Below are 19,309 nucleotides of genomic sequence, written 5' to 3'. Positions count from 1 at the left end.
ATTAAAGAAATGACAATTAGAATCATGTTGCTGCAATTTGAGGGGAAAATCCGGAAATTGTAGGCTCTTCTTATGCCTAGCTTTTTAGACTTTAGTTAGTTGCAGAATAGTATCCGCTATATATTCTATTATGTGTTTCTGTCGAAGGTTAATGCTGCAAACTGATTGTTTCCCACTTTCCTTAATCCTTACGATTGCCTTTTCTTTAATTAATTTGGCATTCCATCTGATGTCTTCATTAACCTTCAAAACAATGAACAGTACACCCCCTGCCTTGTATCCTATCTGGCTATCTTATTTCACTTAATTTATTCCTTTCATTTAGGCTTGAATTTATAACAATACTTTTTATATATATATATATATATATATATATATATATATATATATATATATATATATTAGTTAAAAATAATTTAATCAAACAAAATAAATGAAGATGACTTTCGAGTTAAGAAGTTGAGCATGTAAAAACTTATTATTAGTTTAAGCTCGTTTTATTTTTGAACGATCAAATATTTCAATTTATTACTAACATACTCACGAGTTAACTCAACTCACTTACTTCTAACTAGTAAAGTCTATTTGATTTAATAAAATATTTGTTGTATTATTATTATTTTTATTAATAATAACCTAAGTGATCTTGGAAAAAATCACAAAGTTGCTATTCTTTTCATCTGCTTTTTGTTTTAGGTTTTTATGCATTTTTAAGGAAATAGTAAGAAACAACGTATTATTTTAATTATTTCTTACTCAAATATTTAAAAATAAAAATATTTTTGTAATCATTAATAAAATTAAAACATTTTTTGAAATCAATCAGGTCTTGGAAATATTCGGCACAAACATTAGTTTGATGTTATGTTGAATCTAATATTTTATTTGCTCAATGTTAATCAAGTTAATTATTGATCCTTGCATGGTTCCTTACTACTAGAGTACGTACCAGGTAGCCCAACTAATATAAAACCTATAGTACTCGACGAAAATTGTTTGTAATTAAGAAAGTAGGAATCCTGCAGGATTGCAACCCAATTTATAATTCCCTTCCCTTATCTTTATGAGAAAATAATACTAATGTATTCCATTATTAATTTAACTTAATTTTGTATGTTTTATTTGCAAGAAGAAGAACACTGTGCCTACAACAAGAGATAAGATTGTCTCCAACCTTTTTTGTGATGAAAAATGTGTTGGAAAACAAGGGGAATGAGCTTGCAATTGCATTGCCAGAGTGGAGCTGCTCCTAACATGGTTGTCTCGCCATCTGGATCCACCCATGCTGGCCCCAACATCGATTACTTTAGATATCGTTTCATCAATTATATTCTTTATTTGTTTTTTTTATAAATATTAGTTACACCTATAAATGTTAAATTATTGTTGTTATTGTTTTTTTCGGCGAGGGAAGCAATTTTCATTGTTATTTACTTTCCATTATTCTCATTATTTCGTTAAATCATAATCTTTTGAATTGTGTGACAAAACTGTCGTACGTAGTTAGGACTTAAATTTGAGATGACTTATCATAATAATTTTTCATCGATCTGAATACTTGAATTTAAATTCATGTTATTAACACACTCTTTTTAATATATTTTAAATTAAAATATTATTTTGAACAAAATATTGTGCATATAGAGTTTTACAGATTGAAAACAAATAAATTATCATTTCTGTGGATTCATGTTAAAATTGAGCAATATCTTGTGTTTTGACAAGGTATGAAAGACTCTTTGTAACTATTTTTTTTTTTTACAAAAGTGATTTGACACTTAATTTTTTTAAGTAAGATTTGAGATTCAAATTTTGGGGCTTGAGAATGAAAACGTGACCAGAAATATTTCTTTACCTTAAAATTGAGTTGACCCGATGGAAGGGAATAATCATGTGTATTAAATGTAAACGACCCTGATAGTACATATAAGTGTTAGAATTGAGCTAAATTCTCAAGTATAGGACCAAAATCTCTTATGAATAATTATACCCTATTTTAGTGTAGCAAGAAGGAAATTCTATTCTAGATTAAGATACCATTAATCGTAAATGAGTACTGGTTAATTTTCTCATTAATTATCGACACTTTGATTAGGGGTGGGAATAAGACAGGTCAGGCTTTAAAAGGTCTAAGCCTAGCCTACGATAAATTTTTGAGGCATGAGTCTGACCTATAGCCTATCAAAGACTTTTATTTTGACTCGGCCTGATCTTTTTAAAAGCCTAACCTGACCTGGTAGCCTTTTTAAAAACATTATTCATATTAAACGTTAAATCTTTAATATTCTTTTGATCTGGAGTAGGAACATAATAGGAAAGTTAAAGGAAAATGAAACATTAACAGGGATCGGAAAACCAATAAAAATAATGAGGAATATAGAAGGGCACATGACTCACATCTAAATTGTAGTTAAAGTCTTACTTGATTATAAGAATGGAAGTTATGGAGCAGTAATGTGTAATCAAATCTGTAAGTTAAAAAAAATTAATTATACCCAAAAAATAATATAAGTATAAATTGATACGTAAAAAATAATATATATATATATATATATATATATATATATTTAGCCGGCCTATTAGGCGTATAAGACTTTTTAATAAGTCTAAGCCTGATCTATTTAATTTAATAGACTTTTAAAAATGTCTGAATCTAACTTTTTAATTAAATAGGCTAATTCAGACCAGATTTTATATAGGCTAGATCGTAGGCCCCTGTAGAACCTATTCCCAACCCTTGGCCAATATTTATTATTTTGGGCTACTGGCTGCCTATAGTGTATAGGCCTGGGAATCATTGTTACGGACCGGGCTCAAACGCAATTCGCAACAAATTTTGTTTTTGAAGTATTCCCCAATGACAAACTTACATATAACAATGTGGGGTCACATGTTCTCACTCAATTTTATTTCCATCTCATTATATTTTTTTTTTCTCATCTAAAGTAAAAAATGTTATCTTGCCTTCTCGATCCGTCATTAATACAGTATTCTTTTGTCTAGTGAGAGACTCATTGCTATTTTCTTTGTAGTCAAGCGCTAAAGGAAAATTCCCTTATAACACATTGCTAGCTTACATCTTTTTGTATCAACTGCTATGATTTGGATTACATCTTGAAAGGAGCTTGAGTACAAAGAATTGCTCAAGACCAAAACCATTAATTTTATAAAATAGGAGATTAAATGTCTTAATTTTGAATTTTATATTTTTATTAATATTAATATTTTAAGTAATATTTATTCTATTATAATAAAATTCTAAATTAAAAATTTAAAACGCGAATCTCAGTTTATTTATTCAATTTTGAATCAAATTGTTAGAAATTTAATTAACAAAAAATCGAATTTGAATACACACTAATTCATTTTCATTTTTCAAGTGGAGCAATTATATATATTTATAAGGATGCTCGTGAACTCCTTCACTCACTAGTCACTGCGTGTTTCTTTTTTATCTCAACTTCATGGGCATAGAGTCATAGACAATCAGAAATTGATAACCAACCAGTCCATTGTCCCCCATTAGTTTACGCCAGCCTCAAGAGTTCACAGCCATTGCCTTCTGTCTCCTTGGAACTAAATAAACATGTCGGTGGCACATGAATAAAACTAAAAAATACTATTAAGTATTGTACATTTATGTTAACATACATGTATTAAGCAGAAAATAATATCAACTTTTCACTAATATATTAGGAAAGTAATATGCCTTTGTATTGTACATTGTTATGTGTGCATGTGTGTATGTAGGACAAAATTTTACCACCTACTTTAATGGGAGAGAAATGTTTATAACTTTATGTTATCCACTGAGTTGTTCTTTTTATCCAATACTCATACTTAATAAAAAAATTAAGCACAGTACAAGTTTTTTGTGATGTCTTTGTTTCTTAATTTTTTTTAACTAATCAAACAACTCAAAATGTTGCACTTTATGTATTGGACAAGGAGATGCCTAAAATTAGCACAATATTTACATATCATGTATCTAGTTAATTGTCTGATAATGAGGTAGAAAAATCGCAAAATTGTGTAAAACAATAGAAAGGTCAAATGACAGTTAAGATCACTATTATTTCTGATTAAGTTACGGAACCTTGCTTGCCAAGCTCCAGAGTTCGCCTCCTCTTGTTTAATATATGTCATTGTATTTTAAATAAAATTATAAAAATACCTAGATAAAAATTATACTTAAATATGTTTTTGATTTATTAAAATATTATCATTTTATCACTAAATCATTTTATTCTAAAATTTTACCAACTACTTATTTTATAGTCTTTTTTTTCCTTTTTTATTTTTTCTATTAATTTTCTTTCTTAAGTTTGCTTCTTTTTTGTGGGGTCCAAAACTTTACCCTCAAGTGCTTCATATTTTCTTATTGAGTTAGAATAATTTGTAAGTGTCCCAACGTGGACTACGACGGGACGACCAAATAAAAATTATTTAGATAAATAAATAAATTGTTTTCCAAAAAATTTGGGAAGACGTCACCAACGTTTATTTAAGAAAAACGTCGAAAAAAATTCAAACAAGGATAAAAAATGGTCTAAGGTTTGAGAAAAAGGTTTCGGAAGTTATGTAGGCACAAGAAAGATGTTAGCACTCCACGTGTTTGTCATAAAGATGAAAATCTTTAATCAAGTGTCATACAAATAAAATAATTTTTAGTTATTTATCTTTCCTAGAAAACATGAATTATATTTTGTTATATTATTTTTTATTTAGAAAAGGAAATCAATTTTTTATTTTATTTTATTTTTTCTAGTTTTTATTGCACGTTTGCTTTTTTTTTTCTTTTTCTTTTCTTTTTTCCTTCTTTTCTCTTTTTTTTCCCTTTTGTTTTCTTTTTGGTTTTCTCTGTTTTTTTCTTCTTTTCTTTAATTTTTTTTCTTCTTTTTTTTTTTTCTTTTTTTTTAGGACGGGGAGAATTAGGGTCTCACAACAAGTTTAAACATTAAAATGAATGAAGCTTGAGTTAAGAAATTTTGTTCAAGTTTTTATTGAACTGAGCTTGGGTTAGATTCCAATTTAACTCCGGTATTTTAAATCAATATGTATAAAATATATATCAATTACATGTTACTAGAAGTAGATGTTGCTTCAGTTCGTATCTGTTTGATACTCCATGCAGTGCAGCTAATTTATTAAGCATACGGCAAATAGTTTGATTAATTAATTAATTCGTTAGTACTATAAAAAATAAAATAATTCAAACAATATAAAATCCGCAACTTGGTTTGACTGACATCCTAGGGTTTTCTGGCCCATCTTCTAATACTAATTGAAGTGTTACCCATGAAATAAGGTAATGAATGAAGACGTAGGCCTGTCCCAAATGCAAAATATTCAACTAATTAATTAACGGCCAAATGACAATATCTCCCGCCATTTAATTTGTTGCTTTGAAGCATCATGATCTAGTGAACCAAAGGAAGCAATAGCAACGTTGCTTCACTTCCACATAATATTCTCCGTCAAAACAAAAAATCATGCTAGTGCTGCTAGGATAAAAAGCATTCAACAAAAAACATGATTAATATTTTTAAAACCGAAGCATAGTAGGAACCTTTCAGATATGGAATCATTGTCCCTCCAAATTGTCAGTGCATACATATTACATAACATAACATTAACATAACAGCAAGTAGTACCAACTAGTGTATGGGAGAAATGAAAAATCTTCCCTTATTTGAAGGATCTTACATTACAAGTTATATTAGATACTTTATTAGATATGCAATGACTTAGTGACAATGTGACATGTCACTTTCTGTATTTTTTTTTTCTGATCCCATGTGAGTCTCTCTCGAAGGAAGAGACCCCCCATCCATAAGCCAGACAGGTACATGCTCACTCTCTCTATAGTTATTTTCTGGCTCCTGGTTTTGGTGCACCCTCAAACTTAAAGTGGTTTATGGTTTAATGGATCTTTCTCTTTTCACCTGTTTAAAAGTGTTCCATTACATTCTTTGAGGGCAATTATGAGACTAATCCACATGAGGGTGTTTAATCTTAAATGGGGTTAGCTAGCTAGGTTAAAGCGAAGGGCCCATGGGCTCATGCTTATGATTTGCAAGTGTTGCTTTCAAGGGAAAAAAGAGAGCTTTTTCTTCGGTTGGCCCTTTTAGCAGATTGATGTTCTGAGAGGTTTTGCAATTTGAAACCAAGGTTTGTCATTATGTCATGCTTTATTGGTGGGGAGGGGATGTAGTCATGTTATGTATGTAGATACAATATTACATTCATACATTGAATTTTAGTCACAAGATATTATCCACATTTTCAGTGCTTGAATTCAGAATCAGAGGGTAAAAGTTGAGTTGAGAGTACTGTTAGTTAATTGCTCAGTAAGCTTTCCCTGAACACTTAAACATGTATCTTCTCTTCGATGAAATTTGATTTTGTTTTTGTAGTGCACTGGTCTGTTTGATGTGATTTTCTGGATCATAGAGATTAATTAGTTTGGACATTAAGTATTTTAGGAGGTTGAACAATTTCAAATTGTTTTCAATGTGATTTGAGGACAAAGATGAAATCCTTGAGTAGTGTAGGTCTTGGTCTGAGTATTATTTTTGGTTGTCTCTTGTTGGCTCTAGTAGCTGAGGTTTACTATTTGCTATGGTGGAAGAAGAGGATAACCAACAGAGAGATTGAGAATGATTATGGCAACCCTGTGAAGGAATTATTCTACATGTTTTGTTGGAAAAGGCCATCATCATCTTCTTTGAGGCAAACAAGTTTCACTCCTCCTGAGTTTTGTTCTTCAATGAGAATTGGTGACACCCTTGTTCATGACCCAGAACAAGTTCAGTCTCAAAGTGGAAAGGAATTTGTTTTCAAACCCTTTGGAGAAGATGGCACCGATGCAGAATACATGAGGCAACAGGACCTGTTACTGTTAGGCCCTCCAAGATTCTTGTTCACCATAGTAGAAGAATCAAAAGAAGATTTAGAATCTGATGATGGCAAATCCAAGTGTGACAAGAGTGGAAAAGGTTCAAGGGGTAGAAGCTTGGGTGATTTACTAGTTGTGGAGACACCATATATGACACCTACAACTTCTCCACCTTTCTTCACTCCTCCTTTCACTACTCCTATCAGTCCCTATAACCAACGTGGATTCAACCCTCTATTTGAAACAGCAACTGATGCTGAGTTCAACAAATTAAAGTCCTCACCTCCTCCAAAATTCAAGTTCTTACAGGAAGCAGAAGAGAAGCTTAGAAGAAAACTACAAGAAGACGAAAATAAGGGAAATGGAGATGAGGTTGATGGTTCTTTCATCACAATAGTAGTTGACAAGAAAACAGAAAGAGAGGTTAATCACCAGCCTCGTCCACCACAGTATCATTCAAGCACTTCACAGGTACTTCCCTTAGCTTCTTGACACATTCACCAAAAACCAGATGAAAGAAGCTAGCTAACACCAAAGTTCTGTCAAGTCAATTAAGAGTTTATTTCTTCATTAATTTTTTCTACTTACATGTTGAAGAATTCCACTTTTTTTTTTGTTATGGGAATTTGTTCCCCCCCCCGAGTTGTTTAGGGATGCAGTATGGTTTAATCTGCTAAGCCAGTTGTGAAATGTACTACCCTCAATGTTTCAAAACATATGGGGGACAATATTTTCTACTCATAAATGCTTAAAGGTGGGTCTGATGCAATTGGAAAGTTTATGTTTGTTTTATTAAAATTTCATAGTTTTAGTTGTGTGCAAAAGGGACAGGAAAACCAAGAACAACTTTGAGGAAAGTTGTTAAAAAAGATGTTATGTAAATAATATCTCTGAAAATTTAGTCTTTAATTAAACCTAATGACATTAGATGATTTCTTGTAATCAACCACGCTTAATAGGGTAAAGCTTTTGTTTCTTTTGTGTTTATTAAAATTTCAATGCTCACAAAATAACTTCCATTTTGTTGATGCATCAGAGACTATCATGGTTATTATTTTCAATTTTTTTTAGTGATGAGATGGTCCTACCCTACCTCTTGCATACAAGTAGCTGTCTAAGGGTCATTGAAAGAATTCTTTCAGGGTCTTTTCCATTTTTTTTTTCTCTCTTTACTAGCCTGCCAGTGAATGAGACATATGTTAAGCCAACATTGTCCCATGTCATGTTTTTCTGCTTCTTTGTCTCCATGTTTACACAACTAAACTTTTAGTGTAAAAAAATAATATGTGCCGTGTGATCAAAATTTGATGAAGATCAAAGGGTCTTGTATTGAGCCACGGTTAATGAGCACATTGCTCAGACATTCACCAATTCACCACTCAACAAAGTGACAAATTTGGTAAAAAGAGAGGGTCTGCTTTTGTGGCTTTTTGCAAAACAACAAGAAGGGGTGCAATTGCCCCGTGAATATGTCTGGTGGGTCATGACCGAAAATGCCATCTTTTCTAACCCCACCACCACGTTGAAGAATCATAATAGGTCAGAATAAAGAATAAAATATGGTTTTAAGCATAACCTTTTGTGAGTTCCTTTTTGTGTTGCATATTGAAGCTGCACATATATGTCAGCCATTAAGCTTCAAGTAAACACAATGTTTAGATTTTTTAAACACATTATTACTGATATTATCTATGTTGGCCCTGAGTTTTTCGCTCCTCCAACAAGAGATGGTTCTTTTGGCCCTTTGAATTTGAATCTGTCTTGTCTAATTTAACGCAGATAAATGACAAGTGGTGGAACAATAATTTTACAGAAATGATAGTAACGGGTGGGTTTGTTTGGTTATAAAGGAGGGAAAATATCTTAATTAATAAAAAATAATTGGATTTGTTTGCCATACATCTATAAATAAAAACCTTTAACAAACTCGAATCAAATTAATTTAGTGAAGAATAGTTTGGTTCGATTTGGGTGATGAGATTCACAAACTATAGATGTTTTTTAAATTCAAATTCAACAAATATTAAAAACCATAACTTTGTTGTAAAAAATAAATAAATTTATCATACAAAATAATTAATAACCTTGAATTTGGAATGCTAATTAGAATATATTTATCAACATGAGATACTAAAATAATAATATAATAAATTGATTCATCCTCAAACGAGATTGACACAATAGTTTAAAATCTTAGTACATTCATATGAGTAAAAAAATATCTATTTCATAAAGAATTTGTGTTTTTCTTGAACTAGCAGCAATCAGCAATCAGACACCTCAAACGAGATTAGTATCTAACTCAGTGAATTGGAAAACATCCATAATTTCTAATCTAAGAAAAAAAAGAGTTGATTCAAATAGGTATGGCTTTAAAATATAATAATATAAGTTTCATCAATTCATAATTATTTGAAAGCCGAAAAAAAGGACCAATTTAATTGAATGACTTTAGTTCATCAAGTTTGACCCAATTTAATGAACATCATTTATAATATATTTTTTTTACAAAAAAATCTTGTATTTATTAGAGTGAAATTCTGTCCAATGCTTTTTTCGTTGGTTTCACGTCAATTTCCCCTATAGTAAAAGATGCATTAGAAAAATTGTGTTAAAAGACTTTTTTTCTTTCTTCTAACATACAATTCAAATTGCACCCTTTTAGCCTCTTGTATTATCTTAAAAAAAAAAAAGAAGAAGAGTTATTCTTGCTATTACCGAAAGAGAAAATAGTTGGAACTTGGAAGCATTGAACAGCAAAAAGTAAAGCAATAGTTTCATGCTAGAATATACTATTTTTTTTCCCTCAAGATTCTCGAGCAACAAAGGTGTTTTATTCTACTGACAAGTGTAGCTTTAATTGATGTTTAATATTGTGGTGAAAATTTGTAGTTGAAAAAATAAGAATATGTATGGTAAAAATAACTTGGAAAGGTACTGGCACTATGGACAATTGAAGATTAGAGAAGGCCAACAAAATTGACAAAGATATTGATTTTCTTGTTTCAGAAACTTAACTTGGCCCCTTGTTGTCCTTTTTTTTTTGCTGACTCTCACTCACAGAAAAAGTCAGCCTCGGTCACAGATCCGTGGCTGCAGCTGCACTGTCACCTAAATGAATGGAGGGAAATTCTAAACAGAATCTCACTCAATAACAAATACTACAATGAATTGAAATTTTAGATATTGTTCTCTGAACAGAATTGACATTTTATTTAAATGATTCGTGTTGATATTATTTAACGCAAATCTTTATTAAACTGATTGCCGAGGTTTACTCGTAACTCTGTTTCGAAAAAAAAAAATATAAAAATTTTCAACTAGTGAACTAGTACATATGAGGTTTTTCGTATAAATTAGCTCCTAATGTTAAAATGAATATTAATCATTAATAATAAATTTGACCACCACCATTCACAAAGATATGAACGGCCATGGAATAGAAGCTTGAAAGAAGAAAAACTCAAAAATGATCAGAAACAGCTTAAGCAACTTTATTAAGCATATCAGTATCCTTATATACAAGTGAAGCTTGGTAGAGAAGCTTGTTAGTTACAACAGAAAACTAATCTAACTAACTTCCTAATTGAATAACAGAAAACTAAGCTAACAGACTTCCGAACTGAATTGCTGTTACTGTTGAGAGCCCCCCACAAGCTAGGAATGGATGTTCAGCATTCCCAGCTTGGAGCAGAATCCATGGAAAAGAGATGGAGACAAAGCTTTGGTAAAAATGTCAGCTATTTGCATAGAAGAGGAAACTGGAAGAAGCTTGATGAGACCAGTGTTGACCTTATGTCATACAATATGGCAGTCGATTTTGATATGTTTGGTGCGTTCATGGAAGACAGGATTCGAAGCTATTTGAATGGTGGAACGATTGTCACAGTAAAGTGTAGCTGGTTGAACGAAAGGTACTCGAAAATCTTGGAGAATGTAAGTGAGCCATTGTATTTCACAAGTAGTGGATGCGAGAGCCCAATACTCGGCTTCAGAAGAACTAGGTGAGACGGTGGATTGCTTCTTCGACTGCCACGATATAAGAGAAGAACCAAAGTAAACGGAAAAACCAGTAATGGATCGGCGAGTGTCCCGACAGCCAGCCCAGTCCGAGTCACTGAAAGCACGAAGTTGAGAAGTGCCATGAGCAGAAAAGAAAAGACCTGATCCGGGTGTGCCTTTAAGATAGCGTAACACACGTAGAGCAGCTTGATGATGAGCATTGGTTGGATTAGTCATGTATTGGCTTAGTTGTTGAACGGCAAAAGCAATGTCGGGCTGCATGTTAGTGAGGTAAATGAGGCGTCCAACCAGTCGACGATAAGAAGAAGAAGAAGAAGCATCTGATAATGGAGTACCCGAAGAAGCCTGTAACCGAGTGGAATAATCCATGGGAGTGGAGTTTGGACGAGAACCAAGCATCCCCGAGTCGGCAAGAATGTCAAGAGTGTATTTGCGTTGACATAGATGAATCCCTCGAGAAGAGCGGGCAATTTCAAGCCCAAGAAAAAACTTTAAGTTGCCAAGATCTTTAATCTTGAAAGTTTGATCGAGAAGGGTGGTGATGCTGTGGATTTCGTCGAGATTGTTACCTGTCAAAATGATATCGTCAACGTAAACTAAAAGGGCAGTAGTGATGTTACCATGGAAGCGCAAGAAGAGAGAATGATCCGCTGAAAATTGATGAAAGCCATGTGAAGTGAGAAAAGTCGATAAGCGGGTGAACCATTGTCGACTCGCTTGCTTAAGCCCATATAAGGAACGTTGAAGACGACATACCAAGTTTGGATTCGTAACTGTGAGGCCTGGAGGAACATGCATGTAAACATCTTCAGTAAGCTCACCGTGAAGAAAAGCGTTGTTAACATCAAGTTGTCGTAAATGCCATTGATGAAGTGCAGCCAAAGCTAGAAGAAGACGAACGGTGGTAAGCTTCGCAACTGGGGAGAATGTATCTAAGTAATCCAACCCCTCTGTTTGTGTATAACCCTTCGCGACCAAGCGTGCTTTGTACCTTTCGATGGAACCATCAGCGCAATGTTTTATCTTGTACACCCATCGGCAACCAATAGCTGTTTTGTGAGGAGGAAGAGAAGTGAGAGTCCAAGTATGGTTCAGTTCTAGAGCTTCTAACTCGGCATTCATCGCCTTAATCCAGTAGTCATGACGAGAAGCTTCAGCATAGGAAGTGGGTTCTGTGGTTGAGGAAATGGACATAACAAAATGGAAATGTGAGGGAGAAAGCCGAGAATAAGACAAGACTGAGTGGAGAGGATACCGAATAGTAGTGGAAGCATTGGCAGTGAGTGAAGTGAAGTCACGATGATAATCTTGGAGGTAGGTCGGGGCATGCCTGGTGCGGGTGGACCTATGCAACTGTGGAGGGGACAAGTTATCTGAGGGTTCGGAATTGGAAAGAGTCTGGTCTAAGGTATGTGGGGCTGTGATCTCAACAATTGGATCGTGGTGGTCGCCGGAAAAAGATCCCGGAGCTGGTGCAGGGGGGGAATAAATGTTGAAGGTAGTGTTTCATGAAAAGATGGAAAATGATCTTCATAAAATATGATGTTTCTTGAACAAGTGATGCTATGCGAATGAAGATCATAAACTAAGTATCCCTTAGTGTGTGATTTAAAACCAATAAAAATGCATGGATGTGCTCTCGGATCAAGCTTTTGACGATGTGATTTAAGAGTGTTAATGTAACATAGACAACCAAAAACTCGAAGATTAGAAATATCACATGGATGACCATAGAGTTTTTCATAAGGAGACATGTTATGTAGGAAAGGAGTGGGTATGCAGTTGATTAAATATGCAGCATGAGGTAGGGCATAACACCAAAAGCTGGGTGGCAAATTAGCTTGAAAAAGAAGAGCTCGTGAGACATTGAGAAGATGTTGATGTTTGCGTTCAACAATCCCATTTTGTTTGGGTGTTTCTATGCATGAAGTCTGGTGAATGATTCCTTTTAAAGCATAAAAATCATGCATGAGAAATTCTGGACCATTATCGCTTCTTATGGTTTTCACTTTAGTTTCAAACTGAGTTTCAATGTATGTACAAAAATTCATCACAATTTGGCGAGTTTCAGCTTTTGTATGCATGAGATGAATCCATGTAAAACGGGAATAATCATCAACAATTGTTAAAAAATATCGATGCCCATGCATGGATGATTTCGAGCAATGCCCCCATATGTCTAAATGCAGGAGATCAAAACTGTGAAGTGCACGAGAATTGCTAGAAGTAAAGGGTAGCCTTTTGTGTTTTGCATAATGACATGTATTACACGTAAAATTTTTATTATTTCGCAAAAAAGGATAATAAGATTGCATGCATTGTAATCTTTCAGAAGATGGATGACCCATTCGAAAGTGCCAAAGATCTATGGGGATGATATTACATTTAGGATGTATAATAATCACACCATATTTCTTCTGCTTTGTCCATCCATAATATGCTTTGTCTGATAGAAGAAGCTACCGAATGAACAATCCATGACACAACCATATTGTTGCATCGACGCCATGCTCCATACATCCTATCGGTCTTTAAAGGTTCTGGTGCGCTTCCATCGACAAATTCGACCTTATTTTTGGCGCTTAACGCTGTGAGCATAGATCTGCTCCATGAATGATAATTAGTTGAATCCAACACCGGAGATACAAGCGCGATGGCTGGATTCTTGCTCGGATGCAGATATAGGAAGCTTTCGATATTGCTGAGTGTTGTTTCGCTCATGATGAATGAATGAACGAAAGAAAAAATGAATAGGAAAAGAGTGCGCAGCAGAGCTCTTTGAGCTCTTTAAAGAAAGAGCTCTGATACCATCACAAAGATATGAACGGCCATGGAATAGAAGCTTGAAAGAAGAAAAGCTCAAAAATGATCAGAAACAGCTTAAGCAACTTTATTAAGCATATCAGTATCCTTATATACAAGTGAAGCTTGGTAAAGAAGCTAGTTAGTTACAACAGAAAACTAATCTAACTAACTTCCTAACTGAATAACAGAAAACTAAGCTAACAGACTTCCTAACTGAATTGCTGTTACTGTTGAGAACCATCATCACGATTATTACTATTTATTATTATTCACTGAAATAAAATTGTAATCTTTTATTTATACTCCATAATTTTACATTTACCAATCATTATGCTGAACTTCAAATTAACATATTCAATAATAAACTTCATCGAAATGTAAATAAAACAAAAAGAAAGCAATACAAAAAAAGCTTGTTCTAAATAGAAGAGGTCCAATTACCTGAATTAATGCACACAAATACAATCAAATGAAATGGAAAATTTACACTCCACCTAAATTTGTGAAAGAATAAAAAAAAAAGTCCAGTAAGAGTGGATTAGTGCTGAGAGGTTCATATAATATGTAAGAAATGTCAGGTATAAAGGTACATCCATTTCTGAATCTAAGCTAGAGTGCCAGTGCAGCATTTTCAGTGATTCCCAGTTCCGAAAAAAGTGATTTCAAGCCAGATTCTTCCAACAGGCTGAAAGCAGTGAATCCATAGTAGGAGTGGTATAGGTCTGGATACTCCCCAGGGAATTTGCTGAAACCACCATACTGGTGAAAACAAATATAAGCACTAAAACATGAGTTCCCAAACTAGTACATTTACTAATATCACATAAATAGGTTCCCACCCCCCCCCCCCCCCCCCTCCCCTTCAGATATCCTGAAAGGAAGAAAAAAAAAATCTAATGCTCTTGAGATGAATTTAAAATCCTCAGTTCACCAATTGTTAAGTAAGGTCCAATTTGGATAAACTTCATAAACATTTATAGGAGAAGAGAATACAAGCGAAAAATGATTTAAGCTTCTCCTATAAGCAAATTAGCTAATTTGTTGAAGCTCACTCATTTTAGCTCCAAAAGCTGATTTTAACTTATGCATAAGCTAATTTTAGCTTATGATGGTCATTTTCCCCTCTTATTTACTTCTTCTATAAGTGCTTATAGAAAAGTTTATACAAACAAGGCCCAGGTGAAGTTGGTTTTTCTTTTCAATGGGTGGACTAAAGTTACTAAACCAATGGTTTTCTTTAAAGCACGAGTAGTCCAACCTAACCAAAATAATACTCAGTCTGACAGGCATCATTGCTACAAATTGACAAGGTTACAAGCCTTAGCTTCTTCTTATTTATTGTGGGCAAGTTCCATAAGAAGTAACAAATCCATGTGTAAGACACCATTATAACTAGAAGGATTCAACATACAGTAACTTCCTGATTCTTTGCATCTTTGATCCAAGTAAATTTTCTGGCACTGCCTTGCTTAAAACTTAATAGAAGGGAGAGGTAATTAAAGAGGCCACATTATTGTAAAGAAATCTTTTTCAACTAGAATCAAATACAGAATGCATAAAATTTACTATGATGCTTTTGACAATACTATAACCTTAAAACATCAAAAGTAAAGGAAGAAAGACGGAGAAAAGGAAATTAAAAATCTAATAAATGAAAATGGAGTAACTTATGTCTTCCTCAGTAATCTCAACAACAAAAATCAGGTTTAACTTAAATCACTATTACCATTTACCTTTCCTTTCATTTCCTATCATTTTTGTGTTATAAATATAATATGTCAAGCCTACAACTACAATACAATGTATGGAAAATAGACTGCTAGGTATTGTACCTTATATTGACAAGAAAGCAAAAATCCACGTAGAGCCTTATTGTCAACAAATTTGAAGCCCCCCAAAATCCTTAAAACGGCTCCAATCCTAACAAACATATGATGCTTGTCAAGGCTTTGACAACTAGCAAATAAAGCCATACCATAAAAATTGATTAAGGCTCCATACTGTGCTTACCAAAATGCATAACATGTATCGCTAGATTTATTTGGTCTACCTTGAAAACCCCCATCAGTTCCCTGCCTCTGAAAAAGAAGACAGAACTAGTGAATCTTGATCTACGGGAAAACAATTCAACCACTTAAATTTAACCAAGTTTTAAGTGTTCACTGATCAATAAAGAAAAATATTCAAGCCATTATATGAAAGGCATTTGCCAATAAACAGCTCTAGAAAATGACCTTTGGTGCAATATGTTCATTTACAAACTAATACAATCTAATCAGATTCCATTGAAAGAGTTCAAATGTACAAACCTGCAAGATCCAGTCCAGCAGCAATGGCGCATCTATCAAAGAAGATGAAGCACAACTTGAGAGAATATTATCTTCAATGAATCCCATTAATCGGAGAGATGCCATAGCACAATAAGTTGCACCTCCTGTGACACTAAAAAAAGTAATGTTGATAAATATCATTTAAGAATTAATAAACATTAAATGATTGATGAAGATCACCTTTCAAGATGCACACACAGGACAAAAAAAAAACCAACAGGCATGAACCAGAATCATTAATATTCAAAAAACACAATTTAAATTGATTGGGGCTTGAGAAGTTTGTTATCATTGTGCCTGTTACTTAACTGGCCAATAAGAACCACAACAAGCCTACAAGTATTAAACTGGCCACCACAAGGATACAGGATAACAGTCAACTGGTTGGTTGATAAGGATATCAGACTGACAAAGTCACTCCTACTATGTCAATACTCGAGTGTAAACAAAATCACGACTGTAGTTATTAGAATCATATATGATTTGCAATTTGAATCACACCATTTGATATGATTTGCTGGCTATCCAGTGATTTATAATCATATCATGTAAAAATGACTATGAATCTTATGATATATGAATGAATCAAAGTGATTGCTTATCATGATTATAAATTACAAGATTCAACAATTCATTATTTCTAAACTTATTACTTTTCTTTCACCTTTTCTTATAAAACAAATGGAAAAGTCAAATACAATTCAATTGTTAAATAAAAGGAACTAAAAAAGCACCACTAAACACATTCTATTTGATTATTCAGATGTTCTATTTTCATTCTTACAAACTAAAGGGTTTCACACAGCCACTCACTCATTCTATCCACTCTATTTGATTGTATCATTGCCTCTGTATTTCAATTATAAATAAAATAGAGGCTTCACACACTAAGTTATTATTCATGATTTTGTTTTGTGAGGCTTTTGGTCATTTTCTAGTTAAAAATTATTACATTAAGCACTATATATCATCTACATGATATATTTTTAAGTTGTTTTTCATTATGTATCTGAATCTTAAGATTTAATATGATTTACGATTCACAATTTGAATTTCAATTCAATAACCTTGACCATAACAAAAAGTATCGATAAAAATGTTGAGGCTAGTTAAGAAGGCAATCCACAATCAATATTTTAATGAAAGATACTCCCAAATGTCAAAACTAATCTGTCGAGCCAACCAAAGGGGAAGGGCTAAAACTTTACACTCGAAATTTCATACTTAATCTGTAGAATTTCATGAAGCAATTTTAAATCTCACAAATAATATCTTCTAAAAGGAAAAAAAATATCCTTTTCAGATTGTACCAGCGTTAAGTCCTAGATTTCAACATCCTACCAACCAAGAGCAATTTAAACATTGTATCAAACAAATCTATCATGTGATGGACAATAGCATAAAAAAACTTCAGGCAAAAGATTCCAATAACTTGATATGACTAACAGCATTACAGTGACCTCTCTCATAACACAGAATTACATCTAAACTGTGATAAATGATTGTTTCAACTCACCATGCGATTCTGCACCAGGAACTAATCCAAAGCCACCATCATAAGACTAGAAAAAATAGAAAAGAAAAAAAAATATCAATTTCATTTATGTACACACATTTTCAACAAACATGTATGTCCAGAATATAGTACAATCCTGAGATAATTTTCGTATACCATCACCAGTTGATGCACTAGCTTCACATACCTGGCAACGTAATATGTAATCCTTGGTTTTCTCCTTGTCCATGCCACTCCAGTTATCCAACATGAAACAGATGGCAGCTGATACAGTCAATTAGTTAAAAATATATAATATATCCAGGATTATTAATCAACTAAATAGCTATTAGCTAGCATCATCATTTCATGACTTTATTTCTCTTACCTGCACAATACACAAACCTAAGATCTGTTTCGCCTCCAGTATGAATCGGAATGAAACTGTCAACTTAGATCAGAAAGTTAAGAAATATGAAATAATTCCACTTAAGCATATCATTAGGGATGTAAGTCTTGAAATAAACCTGGGGAACCACATACCACAAAATTGAAAAATGGCTGTGAATTTTACTAATTTTACCATTGCACAAGTATAAAGGCCACAGCTCTAGTCCAAGTTTCAAAACCATACCTTCCATCAGGCTGTTGAAGGTTCCTCATAGAAGTCACAATTGTTTCAGAGTCAAGATTGGACAATTCATAACCAACAATTTTCAATATGGAAATGGCACAATAAGTACTTGCCAAGTGACTGTTGTTGTGAATCAAAACCTTCAAAATTAGGAAAAAGAAAAAAACCAACATAAAGAAATCAGGATCCTCCAAGGCTCCATCAACAGAAAAAAAAAAGTTTAGCACTTTCAAATTTCAAACTTTTCCATACCCCATTCTCATCTGGAGGAAACTGTGAAGTTTTGGATCCATGAAAGCCATAGAATTGCCCTACAGCAAAACCCTTCAAATGGATCAGTTAAAAATCAAATTTCGGAGATCAAATCGAGCCAACAAGTGCATTTGCATAGATACCATCATTGAGATCAGTCTTGGCACCGGGGTGAGCTTGGAAGGACAAAACCCAACTGACAACAGCATCCTTCGCAACCTTAAATAACACAAAAGGAACAAAAAACAAGAGAAGAAACACATGAGAATACAGATGAATAAGGAGCATGGTAACAATAATAACAGCATAGGTAAAGTAAAACAAAAACATAGGAATAGGATAATATTGTGAGTACTTTGTGGAGAGAGTCGAGGATGTCAAGTCCAGAGATGACAAAGTAAGCGAGAGTGAGATGGTTGATCTCTTGGGACTCGTACGGAGATGGGAGTAAATAGTACATTAACTCGAGAAACGTGACATGAACATCTTTCTCCATAATCTCGCAGCCACGATACTCTTCTTCTGTGGAATTCATCATTGCTGAATGCCGATCCTCAATTTTACTAGTGAGAAATCAGAATCAGAACTATAACATTTAGTTTTAGCAATGTTTGTTAACACTTAACAGTTTGGTGGATATATTGCTTTAGGTCAGAGAATGACTAAAGTAAAGAATTTTATCCTATAAACATGAAGCTTCTAACTTCTAAGCAAAGAATTTTCAATGCTCCTTTTCTGTTGGAAAGTGCATTTTATAGGTTATCATTTGTTTTTTTTTTTTTTATCTTTATGACTTTATCTATATATTTAATTTTTAAATTGTATATTTTATATCAGAATATTCATCAATTATTATAAATTTAAAATATACT

At 33.2% G+C, this 19,309-nt stretch overlaps 2 protein-coding genes across 5 annotated transcripts; one reads left to right on the top strand and one right to left on the bottom strand.

Moving 5' to 3' along the window:
* The first annotated feature begins 5,724 nt into the window (after positions 1-5,724).
* On the top strand, positions 5,725-7,679 carry LOC114385245. Of its 3 annotated transcripts, none has more exons than XM_028345273.1 (2): positions 5,725-5,845; positions 6,600-7,679. In XM_028345273.1, the coding sequence occupies exon 2, from the start codon at positions 6,695-6,697 to the stop codon at positions 7,388-7,390; it is 696 nt and encodes a 231-aa protein (XP_028201074.1). In that variant the 5' UTR covers positions 5,725-5,845; positions 6,600-6,694; the 3' UTR covers positions 7,391-7,679. The 3 variants fall into 3 exon arrangements, with proteins under 3 accessions (XP_028201074.1, XP_028201071.1, XP_028201080.1); XM_028345279.1 differs by lacking the exon at positions 5,725-5,845 and adding an exon at positions 5,857-6,171; XM_028345270.1 differs by lacking the exon at positions 5,725-5,845 and having other exon boundaries at positions 5,856-7,679.
* Positions 7,680-14,079: 6,400 nt separating this feature from the next.
* LOC114385221 (geranylgeranyl transferase type-1 subunit beta-like) lies at positions 14,080-19,144 on the bottom strand. 2 transcript variants are annotated; one of them, XM_028345245.1, is made up of 11 exons: positions 18,793-19,144; positions 18,581-18,656; positions 18,438-18,496; positions 18,186-18,325; positions 17,940-17,995; positions 17,760-17,836; positions 17,573-17,618; positions 16,036-16,160; positions 15,737-15,804; positions 15,559-15,646; positions 14,080-14,485 (listed from the first exon to the last, which is right to left on the bottom strand). In XM_028345245.1, exons 1-11 carry the CDS (start codon positions 18,973-18,975, stop codon positions 14,336-14,338), a joined length of 1,068 nt encoding a protein of 355 aa, XP_028201046.1. In that variant the 5' UTR covers positions 18,976-19,144; the 3' UTR covers positions 14,080-14,335. The 2 variants fall into 2 exon arrangements, with proteins under 2 accessions (XP_028201046.1, XP_028201053.1); XM_028345252.1 differs by having other exon boundaries at positions 18,438-18,509; positions 18,793-18,935.
* Positions 19,145-19,309: the final 165 nt, after the last annotated feature.

The sequence above is a fragment of the Glycine soja genome, chromosome 2, assembly GCF_004193775.1.
Source record: "Glycine soja cultivar W05 chromosome 2, ASM419377v2, whole genome shotgun sequence".
NCBI classification, from domain to species: Eukaryota; Viridiplantae; Streptophyta; class Magnoliopsida; order Fabales; family Fabaceae; genus Glycine; species Glycine soja.
This window is presented reverse-complemented; position numbering and strand designations above follow the sequence as displayed.